The following is a 17,466-nucleotide window of genomic DNA, read 5'->3' on the forward strand; positions in this document are numbered from 1 at the left end:
GAAGTCGCTTACCCCAACCTGGCCCAGAACCAGCTTGTGGTTTTATTTTGAGCTCCTGCAGCGAGTAAGAGATCACACAGAGAAGCTGTGCAACATTTGATTATCTTCCTCTCCTCCCCTTTTTAAGAATATCAGTTAATAACTTAGGTATGGGCAGGCAGGCTGGTGAGAGTGGTTGTGGGCTGCCAGCTTTATTTGTTTTAAGGCTTGCTTATGCTGTAGCCAGTTGTTTCTCAAGATTCAGGGCAGTGGGCATTTTATTACTATTATCATTCTAACTATTAAAGCACAATATTTTTTAAAAAATTAAAGTAACGTGTACAAGGATCAGATGCAAAGGATGACTGGGTAGTTGGTTTTCTTTCAGAGGACTGAAAGTTGTATGGCGTGTTTTGGGTGTTCGGAATTTCTTGGCTAAACAGTGTGTTGCCAAAGGTGACTTCTAGTATTTACATTTAAAGCATTTCCTTTTATTGCTTTTCCACAGAAAGCTCAGATATACCTGCACAGTCAGAGAGATGACATAATGTGGTCTCTTCCTTCAAATTCCACCCGCCTTTCCCACGAATGAATGGGCAGTAAAATGGCAAATATAATTCATTGTGAACAGGAGTAAGGCGATGCATGCTGAGGCAATAAATAAATAAATGAATCTTTATTTCACTGGTGGTGATTGACCAGGGATCATAGTGGAGAGTTTGATGAAGCTGTCGGCCCAGTGTGCGGCAGCTGTCAAAAGGGGAAATTCCATACTGGGGATCATTAGGAAGGAAATTAAAATAAACCTACAGATATCGTAATGCCGTTACACAGATCTGTTGGAATACAAATCCCATTTGGAATACTGTGTCAGCTTCTTGAAAAAGGTTTGGAAAAGAGACAACCAAATGACTTCTCTGCAAAGAAAGCTTGCAGCCTAGGAGATCCTTTAGTTTAAAGAAAATGCGAGTAAGAGGTGACATGATAGAATCTTGTAAAATTATGCATGGCATGGAGAAAATGAATACAGTGGTAAAAAGGTAAAGGTAAAGGGACCCCTGACCATTAGATCCAGTTGTGGCTGACTCTGAGGTTGTGGCTCTCATCTCACTTTACTGGCTGAAGGAGCCGGCGTTTGTCCGCAGACAGCTTCCGGGTCATGTGGCCAGCATGACTAAGCCGCTTCTGGCGAACCAGAGCAGCGCACGGAAACGCCGTTTACCTTCCTGCTGGAGTGGTACCTATTTATCTACTTGCACTTTGACATGCTTTCAAACTGCTAGGTTGGCAGGAGCAGGGACCGAGCAATGGGAGCTCACCCTGTCGCGGGGATTCGAACCGCGACCTTCTGATCGGCAAGCCCTAGGCTCTGTGTTTTAACCCACAGCGCCACCTGCGACCCTGAATACAGTGGTACCTCGGGTTAAGAACTTAATTCGTTCTGGAGGTCCGTTCTTAACCCGAAACTGTTCTTAACCTGAAGCACCACTTTAGCTAATGGGGCCTCCTGCTGCCACGGTGCCGCTACTGCGCAATTTCTGTTCTCATCCTGAAGCAAAGTTCTTAACCCAAGGTACTATTTCTGGGTTAGCAGAGTCTGTAACCTGAAGCGTCTGTAACCTGAGGTACCACTGTAGAGAAAAGCTTCTCCCCCGCCCTTTCGTAGCACTGGGAACTCGTAGGTACCCAGAGAAGTTGAATGTTGGAAGATTCAGGACATATAAAAAAGAAAGTGCTGGTTCACACAGCGGATAGTTATAACTCTGGGATTTGCTCATGCGGGAGACAGTGATGGCCAGCCACTTGGGGTGGTTTTAAAAGAGGATTTGACAAATTCATGGAGAGGGCTAACGAGGGCTGCTAGCCGTGATGGCTTTGCTCAGCCTCCACGATTGGAAGCAGCAGATCTTCTGAAGACCAGTTGTTGGAAATCACAGGAGGGGAGAGTTTCTCTTGCGCCCGGGGTCCTACTTGTGAGTTTCCCCCAGGCGTCTGGTTGGCTACTGTGAGGACAGGATTCTGGACCAGACGGGCCACTGGCTTGATCCAGCAGGATCCTCTGATCTCAAAGCTCTCAATACAGAAATGAAGCCAACACTAGAATCTGTAACCTGAAGTCATTTACAGGTTTCAAGCCTTTATATCCTGAACTGTGTTTCACCTGTGTTGTCTGGCCAGGTACTTTGATTCTGCTTAAACCACGGCAAACAGCCTCAGACGTATTTTGAACGGGCTTTGTTTATGAGAGGATTATTTCAGATTTGCCAGTAAAGGAATTCTAACAATCCGCTGTTCCCGGGGTGCCAGGGTTCTCAAGAGGCAGGTTTGATAAGCCTCGCGCACGTGACAGACGTTTCCTTGACTTGCGTGCATTTAGTATTGAAAGTAAACATGAAGTCACCATCCTAGGAGGACTCAACGAATTTGTAGTGAAGTTCTATGGACCACAAGGAAGTGAGTATGCAAATATTCCCCACCATTTGTGATACTTAAGCTGTTGGTTTTTTTAAGCACTCCCTACATAATTTGTTGATTTGCCAGGAAAGCATACCACTGAGAAGAAAAGAAGGGGTTTGGGTGGGTTTTTGGTTTTTCCCCTGTTTCTTTTTTACAAAAATACAGTGGTGCCCCGCAAGACGAATGCCTCGCAAGACGAAAAACTCGCTAGACGAAAGAGTTTTCCGTTTTTTGAGTCGTTCCGCAAGACGAATTTCCCTATGGGCTTGCTTCGCAAGACGAAACGTCTTGCGAGTTATTGCGAGTTTGTTTCCTTTTTCTTAAAGCCGCTAAGCCGCTAATAGCCGTGCTTCACAAGACGAAAAAACCGCAAGACGAAGAGACTCGCAGAACGGATTAATTTCGTCTTGCGAGGCACCACTGTACCCATCCCCTGTGCCTCTCATGAAACATGTCCTGTCTTACTGTGAGGCTGGGACTAACACTTTGGCACCTGCAAGTGTTTGCCTGGCACCTACAAAAGCCTCCAGGTTCCCATGCCTCCTGCTCACTGCCCTGGTCACCATGAGGTGGCAAGGGTGGTTTACTCCCCAACCACCTTGGAAAAGTACACAGAACTGGAAAAGGAAGCTGAAAGAGTAATAATAATAATAATAATAATAATAATAATAATAATAATAATTTATTTATTTATACCCTGCCCATCTGGCTGAGTTTCCCCAGCCACTCTGGGCGGCTCCCAATCAAGTATTAAAAACAATACAGCGTTAAATATTAAAAACTTCCCTAAACAGGGTTGCCTTCAGATATCTTTTAAAGATAGGATAGCTACTTATTTCCTTCACATCTGAAGGGAGGGTGTTCCACAGGGTGGGCGCCACTACCGAGAAGACCCTCTGTCTGGTTCCCTGTAACCTCACTTCTCGCAGTGAGGGAACCGCCAGAAGTCCCTCGGTGTTGGATCTCAGTGTCTGGGCTGGACGATGGGGGTGGAGACGCTCCTTCAGGTCTACTGGGCTGAGGCCGTTTAGGGCTTTAAAGGTCAGCACCAACACTTTGAATTGTGCTCGGAAACGTACTGGGAGCCAATGCAGATCTCTCAGAACCGGTGTTATGTGATGTCGGCGTCTGCTCCCAGTCACCAGTCTGGCTGCCGCATTCTGGATTAATTGCAGTTTCCGGGTCACCTTCAAAGGTAGCCCCACATAGAGCGCGTTGCAGTAGTCCAAGCTATACCTTAGTAGTAGTAGTAGTAGTAGTCCAAGTTATACCTTTTCCCCACTTTTCAAAGCTCAGGTCAGCACTTGAGCTGTTGGATGGAAGGCAGAGTGACCAAGAAGATGGCGGGGAAGGAAAGGAAACTGGGACTTAAGGTGGAAGAGGAAAAGGAAACAGTTGAGGAAGGGAGAGAAAATTGTATGAAAGAGAGATGGGGCACCTGCACGCACTTTGGACCAAGTAGAATGCATCCTCTTAAAGTGGCATACTATTTTCCCCACCTCCCATCAAATCACAGGTCACCTCTAGCTCCACTGACCAAACCGTAAGAATCATGGATCTGGGGAATCATGGTCCCCTCAAAAGCACCATCAAATTGTAGGTCACCTCTGCATACACGGTTGTGTTCTGTGATCTGGTAGTTTGGCTTTCACAATCCTTTGTCAAAATCATGAGGATCCATGCTGTGGATCAATATTTTTATGACGCTAGCAAGCACCAGAACTGATCTTTGTTGTGTAGTCCATCACTATAAGCTTTCATTTGATGGTGAGTTTTGGGAGGGCCCTGTGTAAATACGGAAATTCACAAGGCTCTGGATTAGGTTTTTACCCAGGCCCCTTGGAAAAGCCAAGTATTTCTGTGTGTGTGGCCATTAAATATAGGGTAGTCCAAAAAGCTGAAGGCACAATGCCATTGGGAAGGTCTCCTGCAAAAGCCCCATTGGAAGCAAATTGGTTATCATTCAGTCCTTTATGTGCCTTTATGGTTAAGAATGCAAACCATGCCTGAAGATGTTTGTTCAGTTTGTGCGGCTAACACCGTTTTCCTTCCCTGATTGCAGCACCGTACGAAGGTGGCGTGTGGAAAGTTAGAGTGGACCTTCCTGACAAATACCCCTTCAAATCCCCATCTATAGGTAACGGATTCAAATTTTTACCATTTTTCCTGCTTGTTTAACTCCTAGGAATTGCACAGTCCTTTCCAAATTATCGATAACACTCTGGCAAGGTTGCTGCTGTTGTTTAAGTAAAGAGGTGAGATGACAATGTCTGAACAATGGTCAGGTGTTCCAGAGCTTGGACCCATCCATCCAGGAGCTGAGAGATCGAACCTCAGGTCTCTAGACTACAAGCTTCATATATGTAGCTGGTGTGCCCTGCTTTTTGATCTCTCTGCACTCCTTCTACTCACCCCTGCCTCTGCATTTGAGCAGCACCAGGAAGCTTCAGACGAAGAAATTGGAAGTGGTATTTAGCACTACTAGTCCCCGCAACACACACACACACCATCAGAACGGTGCGGGTGTGTTGACTGGTCCATGCGTCTGAGCAGGACAATCAGTCCATGTGCAGTCCGCACAGCTGGCTTTCTGCAGTGAACATGGCATCGTCCTCTGTAAGCCTGAGAACTAGAAGCTTGTATTTCTAGGATTCATGCATTTTTCTCCAAATAGATACAGGAGATATTGTCTCCCTGACTACCCAGGCTCTCTTAAAGGTAAAGCGACCCCTGACCATTAGGTCCAGTCGCGGACAACTCTGGGGTTGCGGCGCTCATCTCGCTTTATTGGCCGAGGGAGCCGGCATACAGCTTCCGGGTCATGTGGCCAGCATGACTAAGCTGCTTCTGGCGAACCAGAGCAGCACACGGAAACGCCGTTTACCTTCCTGCCAGAGCGGTACCTACTTATCTACTAGCACTTTGACGTGCTTTCGAACTGCTAGGTTGGCAGGAGCTGGGACCGAGCAACGGGAACTCACCCCGTCGCAGGGATTCGAACCACCGACCTTCTGATCGGCAAGTCCTAGGCTGTGTGGTTTAACCCACAGCGCCACCCAGATCCCAACCAGGCTCTCTTAAGTTTTGCCAAAGTTGAAAGCTCAGTGGCTCTATGCTCGCTGAGGATGGGGTTGCTTCCTTGCGGTAAATGATACAGGTGTTAAAAGTATATGGTCTTTGTCTCGCTCTCCCCAAAGGGTGTTTATTCTTCCCTACAAAATTCTCCTCCTTGTGACCAAAATAAGAGCCCATAGAATTCAGGGCAGGGCACAGTGTGGTTGTTTCTCTACACCCCCACCCCCATCACTTGGGAGAGAGCTTTCCTCCACCCTCCTTGGTGCCCCCCACTGCCAGACCTCCTGTATGAGTCATCAGCTCTTGCCTACTTGAGTGGGAGAAGGCAATATGATGATATGTGGGTGCCACCTACAGGACAGGAGGGCACAACAGATTGGAAGCCAGGGGTGATCAGGCAGTGAGAAGGCTCACCCCTCCTCTCCGTATTGAAAGTAAAGGAGTTCATCTAAGGACACAAGTGGGGCACAGTCTAACTCTTCTCTCGGTCCACAGTGACACAGCACCTGAGCATCTACGAATTCTCACCCTGGGTTCTGTGTCTTGGTCGGTCCCATTAGAGCAGGCATCCCCAACCTGCAGCCCTCCAGATGTTTCGGCCTACAACTCCCATGATCCCTAGATAACAGGACCAGTGGTCAGGGATGGTGGGAATTGTAGTCCAAAACATCTGGAGGGCCGAAGGTTGGGGGTGCCTGCATTAGAGCATGACAGAGCACTGGGACTTGCTTTCATTGTTTTCTTAGCAGATGCAACTTTGAGTATGGGACAAACCCACGTTTACAGTTTCCAAGCAGTGGGTTTTGTTGCTAAACTTCAGTTTTAAAACATGAAGTTGGGAGGCAGCAGTGAATTGCGGCAAAGTCTTGACATGCTTTTCCCTGGAGTTTTGAAAAGGGAGGTGCTAACTCAGCAGTGACTGTGCATTTCCACTTAAGGGCAGGTTTATATGTCAACCCACAGAGGTGCTTATGAGGACTCTTCCATCTAGGGAACAGGAGACGCTTGAGGGAGAAGCGGTGTGGAGACGTCATGCGTCTCTTCAAGATGCTTGGACAAGACAGGCGGCCTCCTCTCCCAGCCTAACATCCTGGTTTGAGTCAGCAGGCTGTGGCTGTTTTCATTACTTAAAATAGACCTTTGCATAGTGTATCTGCATTCTATTTTCAGTGTGCTTTGCTTCTTCCCTAATTCGCTTTTCAAGTACTGTCAGCCCACTTAACACACAGCGTTCTCTAGGCCGGGCCCGGGCTTGCGTCCTCAGCCAACTCAAGTCTCGCCACTTGGGAGAAAAGCCCACCTAGGGTGGAGCTGAGTTTGTGCAGCTACAGGAAAGCCGGCCGCACATCTGCCTGTTAACAAACCCAGCGCTGCATTTGTCGAATGGAAATGTGTACACATGCCAGGCTTTTAGTAGCACTCGGAACTAACCGCTCAGGTAGATAGAATCATAGAATTGTAGAGTTGGAAGGGACCCCGGGAACATCTAGTCCAAGCCTCTGCAATGCAGGAATCTCAGCTAAAGCGTCCATGACAGGTGGCCACTCAACCTCTGCTTAAAAACCTCCAAGGAAGGATTTTCCACCACCTCCCAAGGGGGTCCGTTCCACTGTCAAACAGCTCTTACTGTCAGAAAGTTCTTCCTGATGTTGAGTCAGAATCTCTGTTCTTGTAACTTGAGGCCATTGGTTCGAGTCCTGCTCTCTGAAGCAGGAGAAAACGAGCTTGCTCCATCCTCCATGTGGCAGCCCTTTGAATATTTGAAGATAGTGTTGTAAACAAAAATTGCCCTTTTCCCTTATGGGGTATCCAAGAGCCCATATAGAGTCCTTACTTAGGTTCCCCATTGGTAGGTGAGAATAACAGAGGCCAACCAGAGAATATTGAGAAGCAAAGCAGCTAGTAAGCTTGATCTTTATTGATCTGTTGCAACAGGGTGCTCCCCTCACTCGCAGGAAAGGAGGAGGACCCACAAAAATGCTGTGCAAGGGCTTATAAAGAGTTTTGAAATTCCCATCCTCTAGATCAAGACCACCCCCAGAAACATTACACATACATCACAGAAGGGGTGTAACCTAAGACCACCCTTCAGATACATCCCACCTACATCACAGAAATTTAAATGTTGTTTTTCTCCTGTCACAGTTTATCTCCTGTCTGGCAAGTTACTTGATTGGATTTCCCGGGGAGCCTGGCCATTCTTTTGTAGTGGTAAAATACTTATTTCCTGGGCCAGGTCACAGGCTCACACCTTATTCATATCTTAAATGTGTCCTTAAGACAGGATTTGTGAGGAAAGAGACAATGGGGAGACTTTTCCAGTTTGACCTTGCAGAGAAAACATTTGGCCAGTTTAGGAATCAAAATGGTTCCAGGTTCCTGTGTTGATGGTTCCTGTGTTGATCTATGTATGTGCAGTTATGAACATTACCATATATCTAAGACCATAAAATTCCTATCACAATAGCTTTCATAGCTCCTCTCAGTCTCCCCTTTTCCAGGCTAAATATCCCCAACTCCCTCAACTGTTCCTCGTTAGGCTTGCTTTCCAAACCCCTGATCATCCAGCTTGTCAACATCCTTCTTAAATTGTGGTGCCCATAATTGGACACAGTATTCCAGGTGTGGTCTGACCGAGGCAAAATAGAGTGGGTCTGTTACTTCCCTTAAGGGACACAGGTGGCGCTGTGGGTTAAACCACTGAGCCTAGGAGCCGATCAGAAGGTCGGTGGTTCGAATCCCCGCGACGGGGTGAGCTCCCTTTGCTCAGTCCCTGCTCCTGCCCACCTAGAAGTTCGGAAGCACGCCAGTGCAAGTAGATAAATAGGTACCACTCAAGCGGGAAGGTAAACGGCATTTCCGTGCGCTGCTCTGGTTCTCCAGAAGCGGCTTAGTCCTGCTGGCCACATGACCCAGAAGCTGTACGCCGGCTCCCTCGGCCAAGAAAGCGAGATGAGCGCCGCAACCCCAGAGCCGGCCACGACTGGACCTAATGGGCAGGGGTCCCTTTACCTTTACCTTTTAGCAGGCACTTTACAGGTGTGACTCTGCAGAATCTTGGGAATTTTCCACTCAGCTGTCCCCATCTCGCATCCAGTTTCTGAGTTGTTGGCACCTACCGCTCAGTATGTCTCGCACATCTGCAGGAGACTAAAGGATGTCCCCAAGCCTTTAGCTCCCGACAGAACCTGCATCTCCGTATTCTTGCCACGTTCTTCCCAACAAATACAAATGGTAGTTCGGCAACCTAAATGGAGAGGTGACTCGCATTGCTTTGTGGTAAGGGCAGCCTGCACAGTTACCATCCCTTGGAAATCCACTGTCTTTGGGATTGCTTGCCTACCAACTTTAGCAAACGCAGGCTAGGGGACCAATTGATGTGTGTAAATGTCAGTTTTCTCTTTTTAGGTGGGTTTTCAGGGGTCAGTAAAGTTTTTCAGCAGGGAGCCAGTCCACTGTCCCTCAGACCTTTGGGGGGGAGTCTGACTATATTTTTTGGGGGGGGGGATACAGTGGTGCCTCGGGTTACATACGCTTCAGGTTACATACGCTTCAGGTTACAGACTCCGCCAACCCAGAAACAGTACCTTGGGTTAAGAACTTTGCTTCAGGATGAGAACAGAAATTGCGCAGTAGCAGCGTGGCGGCAGCAAGAGGCCACATTAGCTAAAGTGGTGCTTTTAGGTTAAGAACCGTTTCAGGTTAAGAACGGACCTCCGGAACCAATTAAGTACTTAACCCGAGGTACCACTGTAATGAACAAATTCTTATGCCCCACAAATAACCCAGAGATGCATTTGAAATAAAAGTACACATTCTACTCGTGTAAAAACATGCTGATTCCTGGACTGTCGGCGGATCGGATTTAGAAGGCGATTGGGCCGGATCCAGCCCCCGGGCCTTAGTTTGCCTACCCATGGTTTAAATACAGGAATTGCCCAAGGGAGAGCATTCGTGGTTCACTTCCCTCTGCTGATCTTCCTGCTATTCACGTGGTCTGGCTTTTTAAAGAACCTGTAGTCTTGGCTTTTCTTGCTTTGAAAAAAACGTACCTGTAGAAGTAGCCGGATAAGAGCACCAGAAACAAGTCTTAGTAATATGGCAATGGTGAGATGCAACCTCGTTCGGCTCCCTTAGCGGCTCTCCTCTCTCTGCCCCCCCTTTCTGGCACCATCAGGGCAGCTGAAGGAACATCATGCCCTGAGGGGGAAATCAAGACAATGCCGTAGCAGCTTTTTCCAAACAAGTTGTCTTCTCCATTCCGTTGTAGCATTTTAAAGTAATTCTTACCATTGTAGTAATCTTAACGTAAACCTCAGCTTTCTGAGGTCTGCCTGAAAAGTGGTAAATAAATACTCTAAACAGAATAAATAACAAGGAGGGAAGTCTTCCTCGGGGCTGGACTTAATAATAATTTATTATTTATACCCCGCCCATCTGGCTGGGTTTCCCCAGCCACTCTGGGCGGCTTCCAACAGAACACCAAAATACAATAACCTATTAAACATTAAAAGCTTCCCTAAACAGGGCTGCTTTCAGATGTCTTCTATCATGGAACTTTGGAGTGTCAGGCATAGCCCTACTGGCTTTAGCCCAAACGTAGCAGAGTTTTCCTGCACAGCGAAGAAGCTAGTTGCGGCAGTAATGACAAGTCAGCTAGACTCAGAATAACTATTTACAGGATTTATTAAAAGGAAAAAATAAAACCAGCAGAGTTTCTGCATACAAAACAAAGCAAAATAAATCCTCTCTTTCTCTCTCTCAAAACCATACACAGCACTTCTACTCCTAACAACACCTCAACTCAAACTGAGCTAGCAATCCCTTGATAACAGAGCAGAGTGCTGGTCGTTAACCAATCAGAGTGAGTAGTTTCTAGGTCAAGCAGACCTGGGCTTTCTGCCAAGAGTAAATTGACACCAGCTTGAGTTAATTGTGCGAAGCTAGAATCTGCAAGTTTCCCACGAGAACCAATTAACAGAAACTGAAACAGAAACTGAACACCCCCTCACAGATTCTGCTGAACAATTAACACCAAATACACCTATGTAGGAGATTATTTTTCCAGCAAACCTAAACCCTTGCACATTCGCTTGTTCTTTATCTTTGCCAATGGTTTAGTTAACACATCTGCTACATTTTCTTCACTTGATACATAAGTACAGGTGATTACATTGTCTTGTACACAGCAACGTACATTTTGGTATTTTACAGAGATATGTTTAGAACGCGATTTGAAACCCTCTGTTTTACTTAAGGTTATACAAGCTTGATTATCAATGTAAACTTGTACTGGTTCTCCACAATTTACATTTAAATCTGTTAACAAATGCTTGAAATAAATCACCTCGTTGCACAATTCACTCAATGCGGCGTACTCTGATTCCGTTGATGACACACTTACAACGTCTTGCTTGCGTGACCGCCAGCTGATTAAAGCTCCACCGACCATTATGACTAGTCCTGTGACAGATTTTCTATCCGGCAAATTTCCCCAGTCACTATCACAGTAGCAACTCAACATTTCGTCCTCTGAAGAATTTAATTGTAACATATAGCCAAGGTTTGAGGTTTGAGATACCTCAGAACTTGTTTTACCCCTTTCCAGGCATTTAGTGTGGGTTTTGAGACCAATCTACTTAATATGCCTACTGCATAGCTAATATCAGGTCTGGACCACTGTGCTAGATACAATAAACTTCCAATTACAGAGTGATATACATCAGGATGTTCAAATTCAGGACTCTCATCTATATGAAGTGTTTTTATGAAACCTGGATCCATAGGCACCACTGCCCCTTTGCAATCCTGCATCCTGTATGTAGTCAGTAGTTGTTTAACTTTGTTCTGCTGACTAATTAGACAGATGCCATCTTGGGCCCAGCACACTTCCAACCCTAGATATGTCCTAACCGGGCCTAAGTCTCGTCATAATCTTTTCCAGGCCTCTGAGAGTATCCTTGAGCCACTAAACGAGCTTTGTATTTGTACTCTCCTGTCACCAGAGGTTTAAGTTTGTACACCCACCTGCAGCCTTCAATCTTTGCCCCCTCAGGCGCTGCTACTGGTGTAAAAACCTTGTGCTCATTCAGAGAGGACATCTCTTCCTCCATTGCCTGTTTCCAGCGCTCTGCCTCCTCTTTTGGTAACTTTAACACCTCCTGAAAACTCTTGGGTTCTGCAATTACACTAAACACATTTGCAGTATCTGGGGAAAAACGCACCGGAGGCACTCCTTTGTTTTGTCTTTTAGATCTTCTGGGAGAAAATTTTTCTTCTGACCCACTTTCCTCCTCAGAACTATGACCTCTCTTTTGTTGCTTAGCAACTGGTCTTTGGCTAACTTCACTTTCCTGAGAGCTCTTATCTGAACTTTCCTCCCCCTCAGACTCTGATTCTCTATGTCTACCTTCAGAGTCATGAAGCTCCTGGGAAGGTTCAAACCAAACCTCAGTATTGGCATGTAGTCTCTCCCAGCCACTATGTTCACAAAAACTGGCATTCCTGGAGATCACAATGCCATTTGTCCCTTCAGCAAAACGGAAACCTTTTCCCAGCTCCTGGTAACCCACAAACACTAACTGTTTGGTCTTAGGATCTCCCTTCTTCCTCATTTGTTTTGGAATTAATACCCAGGCTTTTGATCCAAACACATGCAAATGGTCAATTTTGGGTTTTTTCTGAAACAATTTAAAGTACGGGGTTGTACCTATTGTTTGATGAAAGAGCCTGTTTTGGAGATAACACGCGGTGAGCATGCTCTCCCCCCAATAAGACATGGGTAAATCAGCATCATCAAGCATGGCAAACATCATATCTTGTAAAGATCTGTTTTTTCGTTCTGCCACGCCATTCTCCTCTGGGGAAAAAGCGTTCGTTTTTCTATGCCCAATGCCACGCTTTTGTAACCAATCTTTAAAAGCATTTGACATAAATTCGCCACCTCTGTCCGTCTGAATCCTTTTGAGTTTAATGGACAGAAATCTTTCCACAGATGCCACCCAGCCTTTAAACTTAGTGAACACATCACCCTTATTTTTCATGGGAAAAACCCAGGAGTAACGCGTGGCGTCATCCACAATTGTTAGTGAAAAGCGCGATCCACCCCTGCTTACAGCAAATGGACCAATTACGTCCATGTGAACCAGCTGTAGCGGTGACTCACTAACTCTGTCACTTCTGGGGTAAGAGACTCTGTGGGTTTTGACCTTTTTACAAACATTACAATCAAGGTACTTGTTACAACTCTTTAAATTACCCCCATCAGCCAATTCAGACATTTTTAGTACACTTTTCCAGCAAGCATGCCCCATTTTCCTATGCAATAAGTGCACACAGTTGTCATGTATAGCTTTGTTATTCACTGCAGGCTGAGATTTACTGACTACTGCTGCAACTTGAGATCCTGCTTTAAGCCAAAACAAGCCTCCCTCTGACTTAGCAGTGCCTAAAATCTCACCAGCCTTCTTAATAATGCAACTGTCTCCTTCAAAATGCACTTTAAACCCAGCTTTTAGCAAACAATCTACAGACATCAGATTGCTCCTTAATGACGGCACACAAAGTACATTTTGCAGGCATTCACGAAGACAAGGAACAAAAACTGCACCCCCCGAAATCACTTCGGAAGTACTTCCGTCTGCTAGAGCCACCTGGCTGCGCTGTGCTGAGTTCTTGGAAACAAACAAGTCATCTGAGTTCACGATGTGGCGAGATGCTCCCGAATCGACCACCCAGACCGCTTGTTTCTCATCAGCAATCTTGACCTCGCCGGTCACCAGCTGAGCCGACTGTTTTCGTTTGAAGAATTTCTTTTTATGCTGCTGCTGCTGCTGATCTCGTCTCTGCTCTTGCACCGGCAACTGAGACTTGACCAACTCCGGACATTGTCGTTTTAGATGCACTGAAGACCCACATCGGAAACAACGCCTAACAGCAAACGCTGACTCCTCACCGGTACGCTCCTTTTGCTTCACCTCCGGCACGGCATGAGAACTCCTTCCAAACCGCCCACCTGTAGAAGCCTCTGCAGCCAACGACCTTTCTTGCCTCTTCTGCCATTCTTCAATCAAACGCCCAGTAACGTAACTGACTGATAAATCACGCTCCTGTATGCCTTCTAGAGACAAAACTAAATTATCCCAGCTTTCCGGGAGAGAACTCAAAATAATAGCCACCTTCTCCTGCTGGTCTAACACACAGTCTCTTTCCTGTAGCGCAGCAAACTTTAACTGTAAACTGTGTAGGTGTTCCTGCATTGTAACCCCAGGCTGTAACATTGCCTTGTACAATGCCTTGCGAATGAACAGCTTGGAAACCGCTGTCTCACGCACATGGAGTTCTTTAAGTGCTTGCCATACATCTCTAGCTGTCTTGATTCCCCTCACATACGGCAACTGGGAATCTTCCAGCCCCAAGACAATTGTGGCCCTTGCTCTTTGGTCTTTATCGAGGTCTTCATCATCAGGCTTCGCAGGAAACTTACTCACCACTTGCCAGAGACGATCCCTCTGCAGCACTGCCTGCATGCGTTCCGACCACAGCAAGTAATTGGAGTCATTCAGACGCTCAAAAGCCATCTGACCTGGTTGTGAGGCCATCTTGAGAGCAATGTCCCTGGAACCCGGAACCAGCTACTCACGACCACCGAGAGAGAAAACAGGAACCACAGCACCCAGCACTCACACGCTGCAGCTGTTGTCCTTGTGTCCGCTGCGTCACCAGCTCACCACAGTCAGGAACCAGCCAGGAACAACAACCTCTGGAACTACTGGAACCAACGCCGTTGATGCTGACACCACCGCAACTCAGGCTGGCAGCACAATGCCCATAACCTCATGGAACTTTGGAGTGTCAGGCATAGCCCTACTGGCTTTAGCCCAAACGTAGCAGAGTTTTCCTGCACAGCGAAGAAGCTAGTTGCGGCAGTAATGACAAGTCAGCTAGACTCAGAATAACTATTTACAGGATTTATTAAAAGGAAAAAATAAAACCAGCAGAGTTTCTGCATACAAAACAAAGCAAAATAAATCCTCTCTTTCTCTCTCTCAAAACCATACACAGCACTTCTACTCCTAACAACACCTCAACTCAAACTGAGCTAGCAATCCCTTGATAACAGAGCAGAGTGCTGGTCGTTAACCAATCAGAGTGAGTAGTTTCTAGGTCAAGCAGACCTGGGCTTTCTGCCAAGAGTAAATTGACACCAGCTTGAGTTAATTGTGCGAAGCTAGAATCTGCAAGTTTCCCACGAGAACCAATTAACAGAAACTGAAACAGAAACTGAACATTCTAGAAGTCTGGTACAGTGGTCCCTCGGGTTACATACGCTTCAGGTTACAGACTCCGCTAACCCAGAAATAGTGCTTCAGGTTAAGAACTTTGCTTCAGGATGAGAACAGAAATCGTGCTCCGGTGGCGCGGCAGCAGCGGGAGGCCCCATTAGCTAAAGTGGTGCTTCAGGTTAAGAACAGTTTCAGGTTAAGAACGGACCTACGGAATGAATTAAGTACTTAACCCGAGGTACCACTGTACTATACAATTTTTTTAAAAAAAATTAATGTGAGAGCAGCTCTGTGGGAAGCAGCAGAGCCCGTGTGGAAGCACTGAGAAATAGCGGCCAGAGCAACAGCTGGCGCCGAAAGCCTGGGTTAAGAGAAGCTGCCAGAGGGTTCAGCCAGGCCAGAGAATAAGATAGTAAGAACAGCCTTGCTGGGTTAAGGCCAGTAACTCATCTAGTAAAGGGGAAAGGGACCCCTGACCATTAGGTCCAGTCGTGACCGACTCTGAGATTGCGGTGCTCATCTCGCTTTATTGGCTGAGGGAGCCGGCGTACACCTTCTGGGTCATGTGGCCAGCATGGCTAAGCCGCTTCTGGCGAACCAGAGCAGAACACGGAAACGCCGTTTACCTTCCCGCTGGAGTGGTACCTATTTATCTACTTGCACTTTGACGTGCTTTCGAACTGCTAGGTTGGCAGGAGCAGGGACCGAGCAACGGGGGCTCACCCTGTCATTGCGGGGATTCGAACCGCCAACCTTCTGATAGGCAAGTGCTAGGCCCTGTGGTTTAACCCACAACACCACCCGTGTCCCATCTCATCTAGTACAGCATTCTATTCTCATAGCCCAAACAGCACAAGCAGAAGCTGGGCACAACTGCACCCCTTCTATTTGTGATGCCCAGCATCTGGCATCCAGAGGCTTCTTGCCACCCGAAGTGATGGTAGAACATAGACATTGTGACTTGCAGATGTTAGGGGCGAGAGAGAGAGGAGCCAAGACCCTCCAGAGTGTCAGGCCAGGGAAGTGGTCCCAGATGTGTTGCAGCCAAGAGGAGGACGAGGTGGCAATGAGGAGCAAGGGTGCAGGATTCCTGTTGGAGGGTTTCTTAAGAGAAGGGAGGGACGCCGAGCAGCGATGGCTGCAGGCAAGAATCAGTGCCTGAGGAGGAGAGGGCAAAAGCCACAGGAGGCTTATAGCCGGGGTGAGGAGCCTCAAGACTACAACTCCCATCATCCTTGGCCATGCTTGCTGCTGTGGCTGATGGCCTTTGGAGTCCTAACATTGAGTGAGCGCCAGAGTCCCCAGGCCTGGTTGATGCCTATAAACCAGTGTTTCCCAAACTTGGGTTTTTCTTTTTGATCCTCTGTTCCTAGCATCCTATGACCCCTGGGAGGAGGGGAGCTATTGGGGCTCTGTTTTCAAAAATTCTTAGTAGCTCCATCCTTTCGTTTTTGAATAGATTTCTTGCTCTAAAAATAAAATTTGCCAGGTTATGATCTAGAAACGTGATCAGAGCTTGTACCGAGTGACTGTCTTGATATAAGTACTCTGTGGCAACTATGTCAGATGTTTTTACCTGGTAAAATAGGTGCTTCATGTGATCCATCCCAGCACATGGGCCCAACGGCTTTGGATAATTGGCCAAAACGAGCTTTTGAGGAATTAGAGCCAAGTCCCATCCCTTTTTTTGTACACAAAGCTAGCCGATGAATTCCCATCGATGTTTAGGGTCACCGACTCGCTTCTGTCTGCGGTTTTTGGAGATGCCCTGGAAGGGCTCTGATGGGGTACGGCTGTGAATGGCATAGTTTCTTTGATCACGCTCGGAGTTGTTTTCTCAGATAGGCGCTTAGATTTTGTCTTAGATGTGCCCGCTTTGCATGTCTCTTTAACTCCTCATGAGTTGGCTTTATTTGTTCCAGTTGTGGCAGGAGATGATAATAGATTTTAAAAGTTTCTGCCACTGCTTCTTACAGGTGAATTATCCTGGACATCCTTAAATTTGAAATGTTTTTGGATGTGAGGGCGATCTGGCTGCGACATCTGTCACCCCATTGATCGCCAGGGTTGATTTGGCTGATCTGGCTGGCTGGGCGGGTGTCCCCTTCCTTCTTCACCGCTCCATGTGAGTCCCTCCCGAAGCTGCGCTCTCAGTGGAAGAGGACCACCATCCCAGATAGGAGGAGTGTACCGTTCTTCGGTCAAGGGTATATGATAGCTGTGCTCCCCTGCTAGAACCTCCAAAACAAGCCTAAGGTCCATTTGTAGGAGAACGTAGGGTAGTCAAGCCAAACTTGGGTTTCTAGCTGGGTTTTTTGGACTACAACTCCCATCATCCCTAACGAGCAAAACCAGTGGTCAGGGATGATGGGAGCTGTAGTCTGAAAAACAGTCAGATACCCAAGTTTGAGAAACACTGATATAAGTTTCAGGGTTGCCACCCTTCTTTGCAGGAAGTCAGGTGGTGACGGAGGGGAATTGTGGCCCCTGCGGCTCAGGTGTCTCCCCCTCTTATCTTCACCGCCTTCAATAGTGTGACACATTCATTGCCTGAAGCCGTTGGCCTCCATGCAGGACGGCTTGCCCTTCTGCAAGTTTGGCTTTGTGCCTCTGCTTGCACCTCACAGATACTTGGCAGAGTCGCCTGCCTGCCTCCCAGAGCCTCTCTCTC

The 17,466-nt window shown here is 47.1% G+C and overlaps 1 protein-coding gene across 1 annotated transcript in view; it reads left to right on the top strand.

The window, feature by feature from the left end:
* Positions 1–17,466, top strand: part of UBE2H (ubiquitin conjugating enzyme E2 H) — a 71,139-nt gene that overhangs the window by 35,267 nt on the left and 18,406 nt on the right. The window contains exons 2-3 of the mRNA XM_028747810.2: positions 2,357–2,433; positions 4,499–4,573. Of these exons, the coding sequence (XP_028603643.1) occupies positions 2,357–2,433; positions 4,499–4,573 (152 nt within the window). The remainder of the gene's footprint in view (positions 1–2,356; positions 2,434–4,498; positions 4,574–17,466) is intronic.

This window comes from Podarcis muralis, chromosome 10, assembly GCF_964188315.1.
Source record: "Podarcis muralis chromosome 10, rPodMur119.hap1.1, whole genome shotgun sequence".
NCBI lineage: Eukaryota > Metazoa > Chordata > Lepidosauria > Squamata > Lacertidae > Podarcis > Podarcis muralis.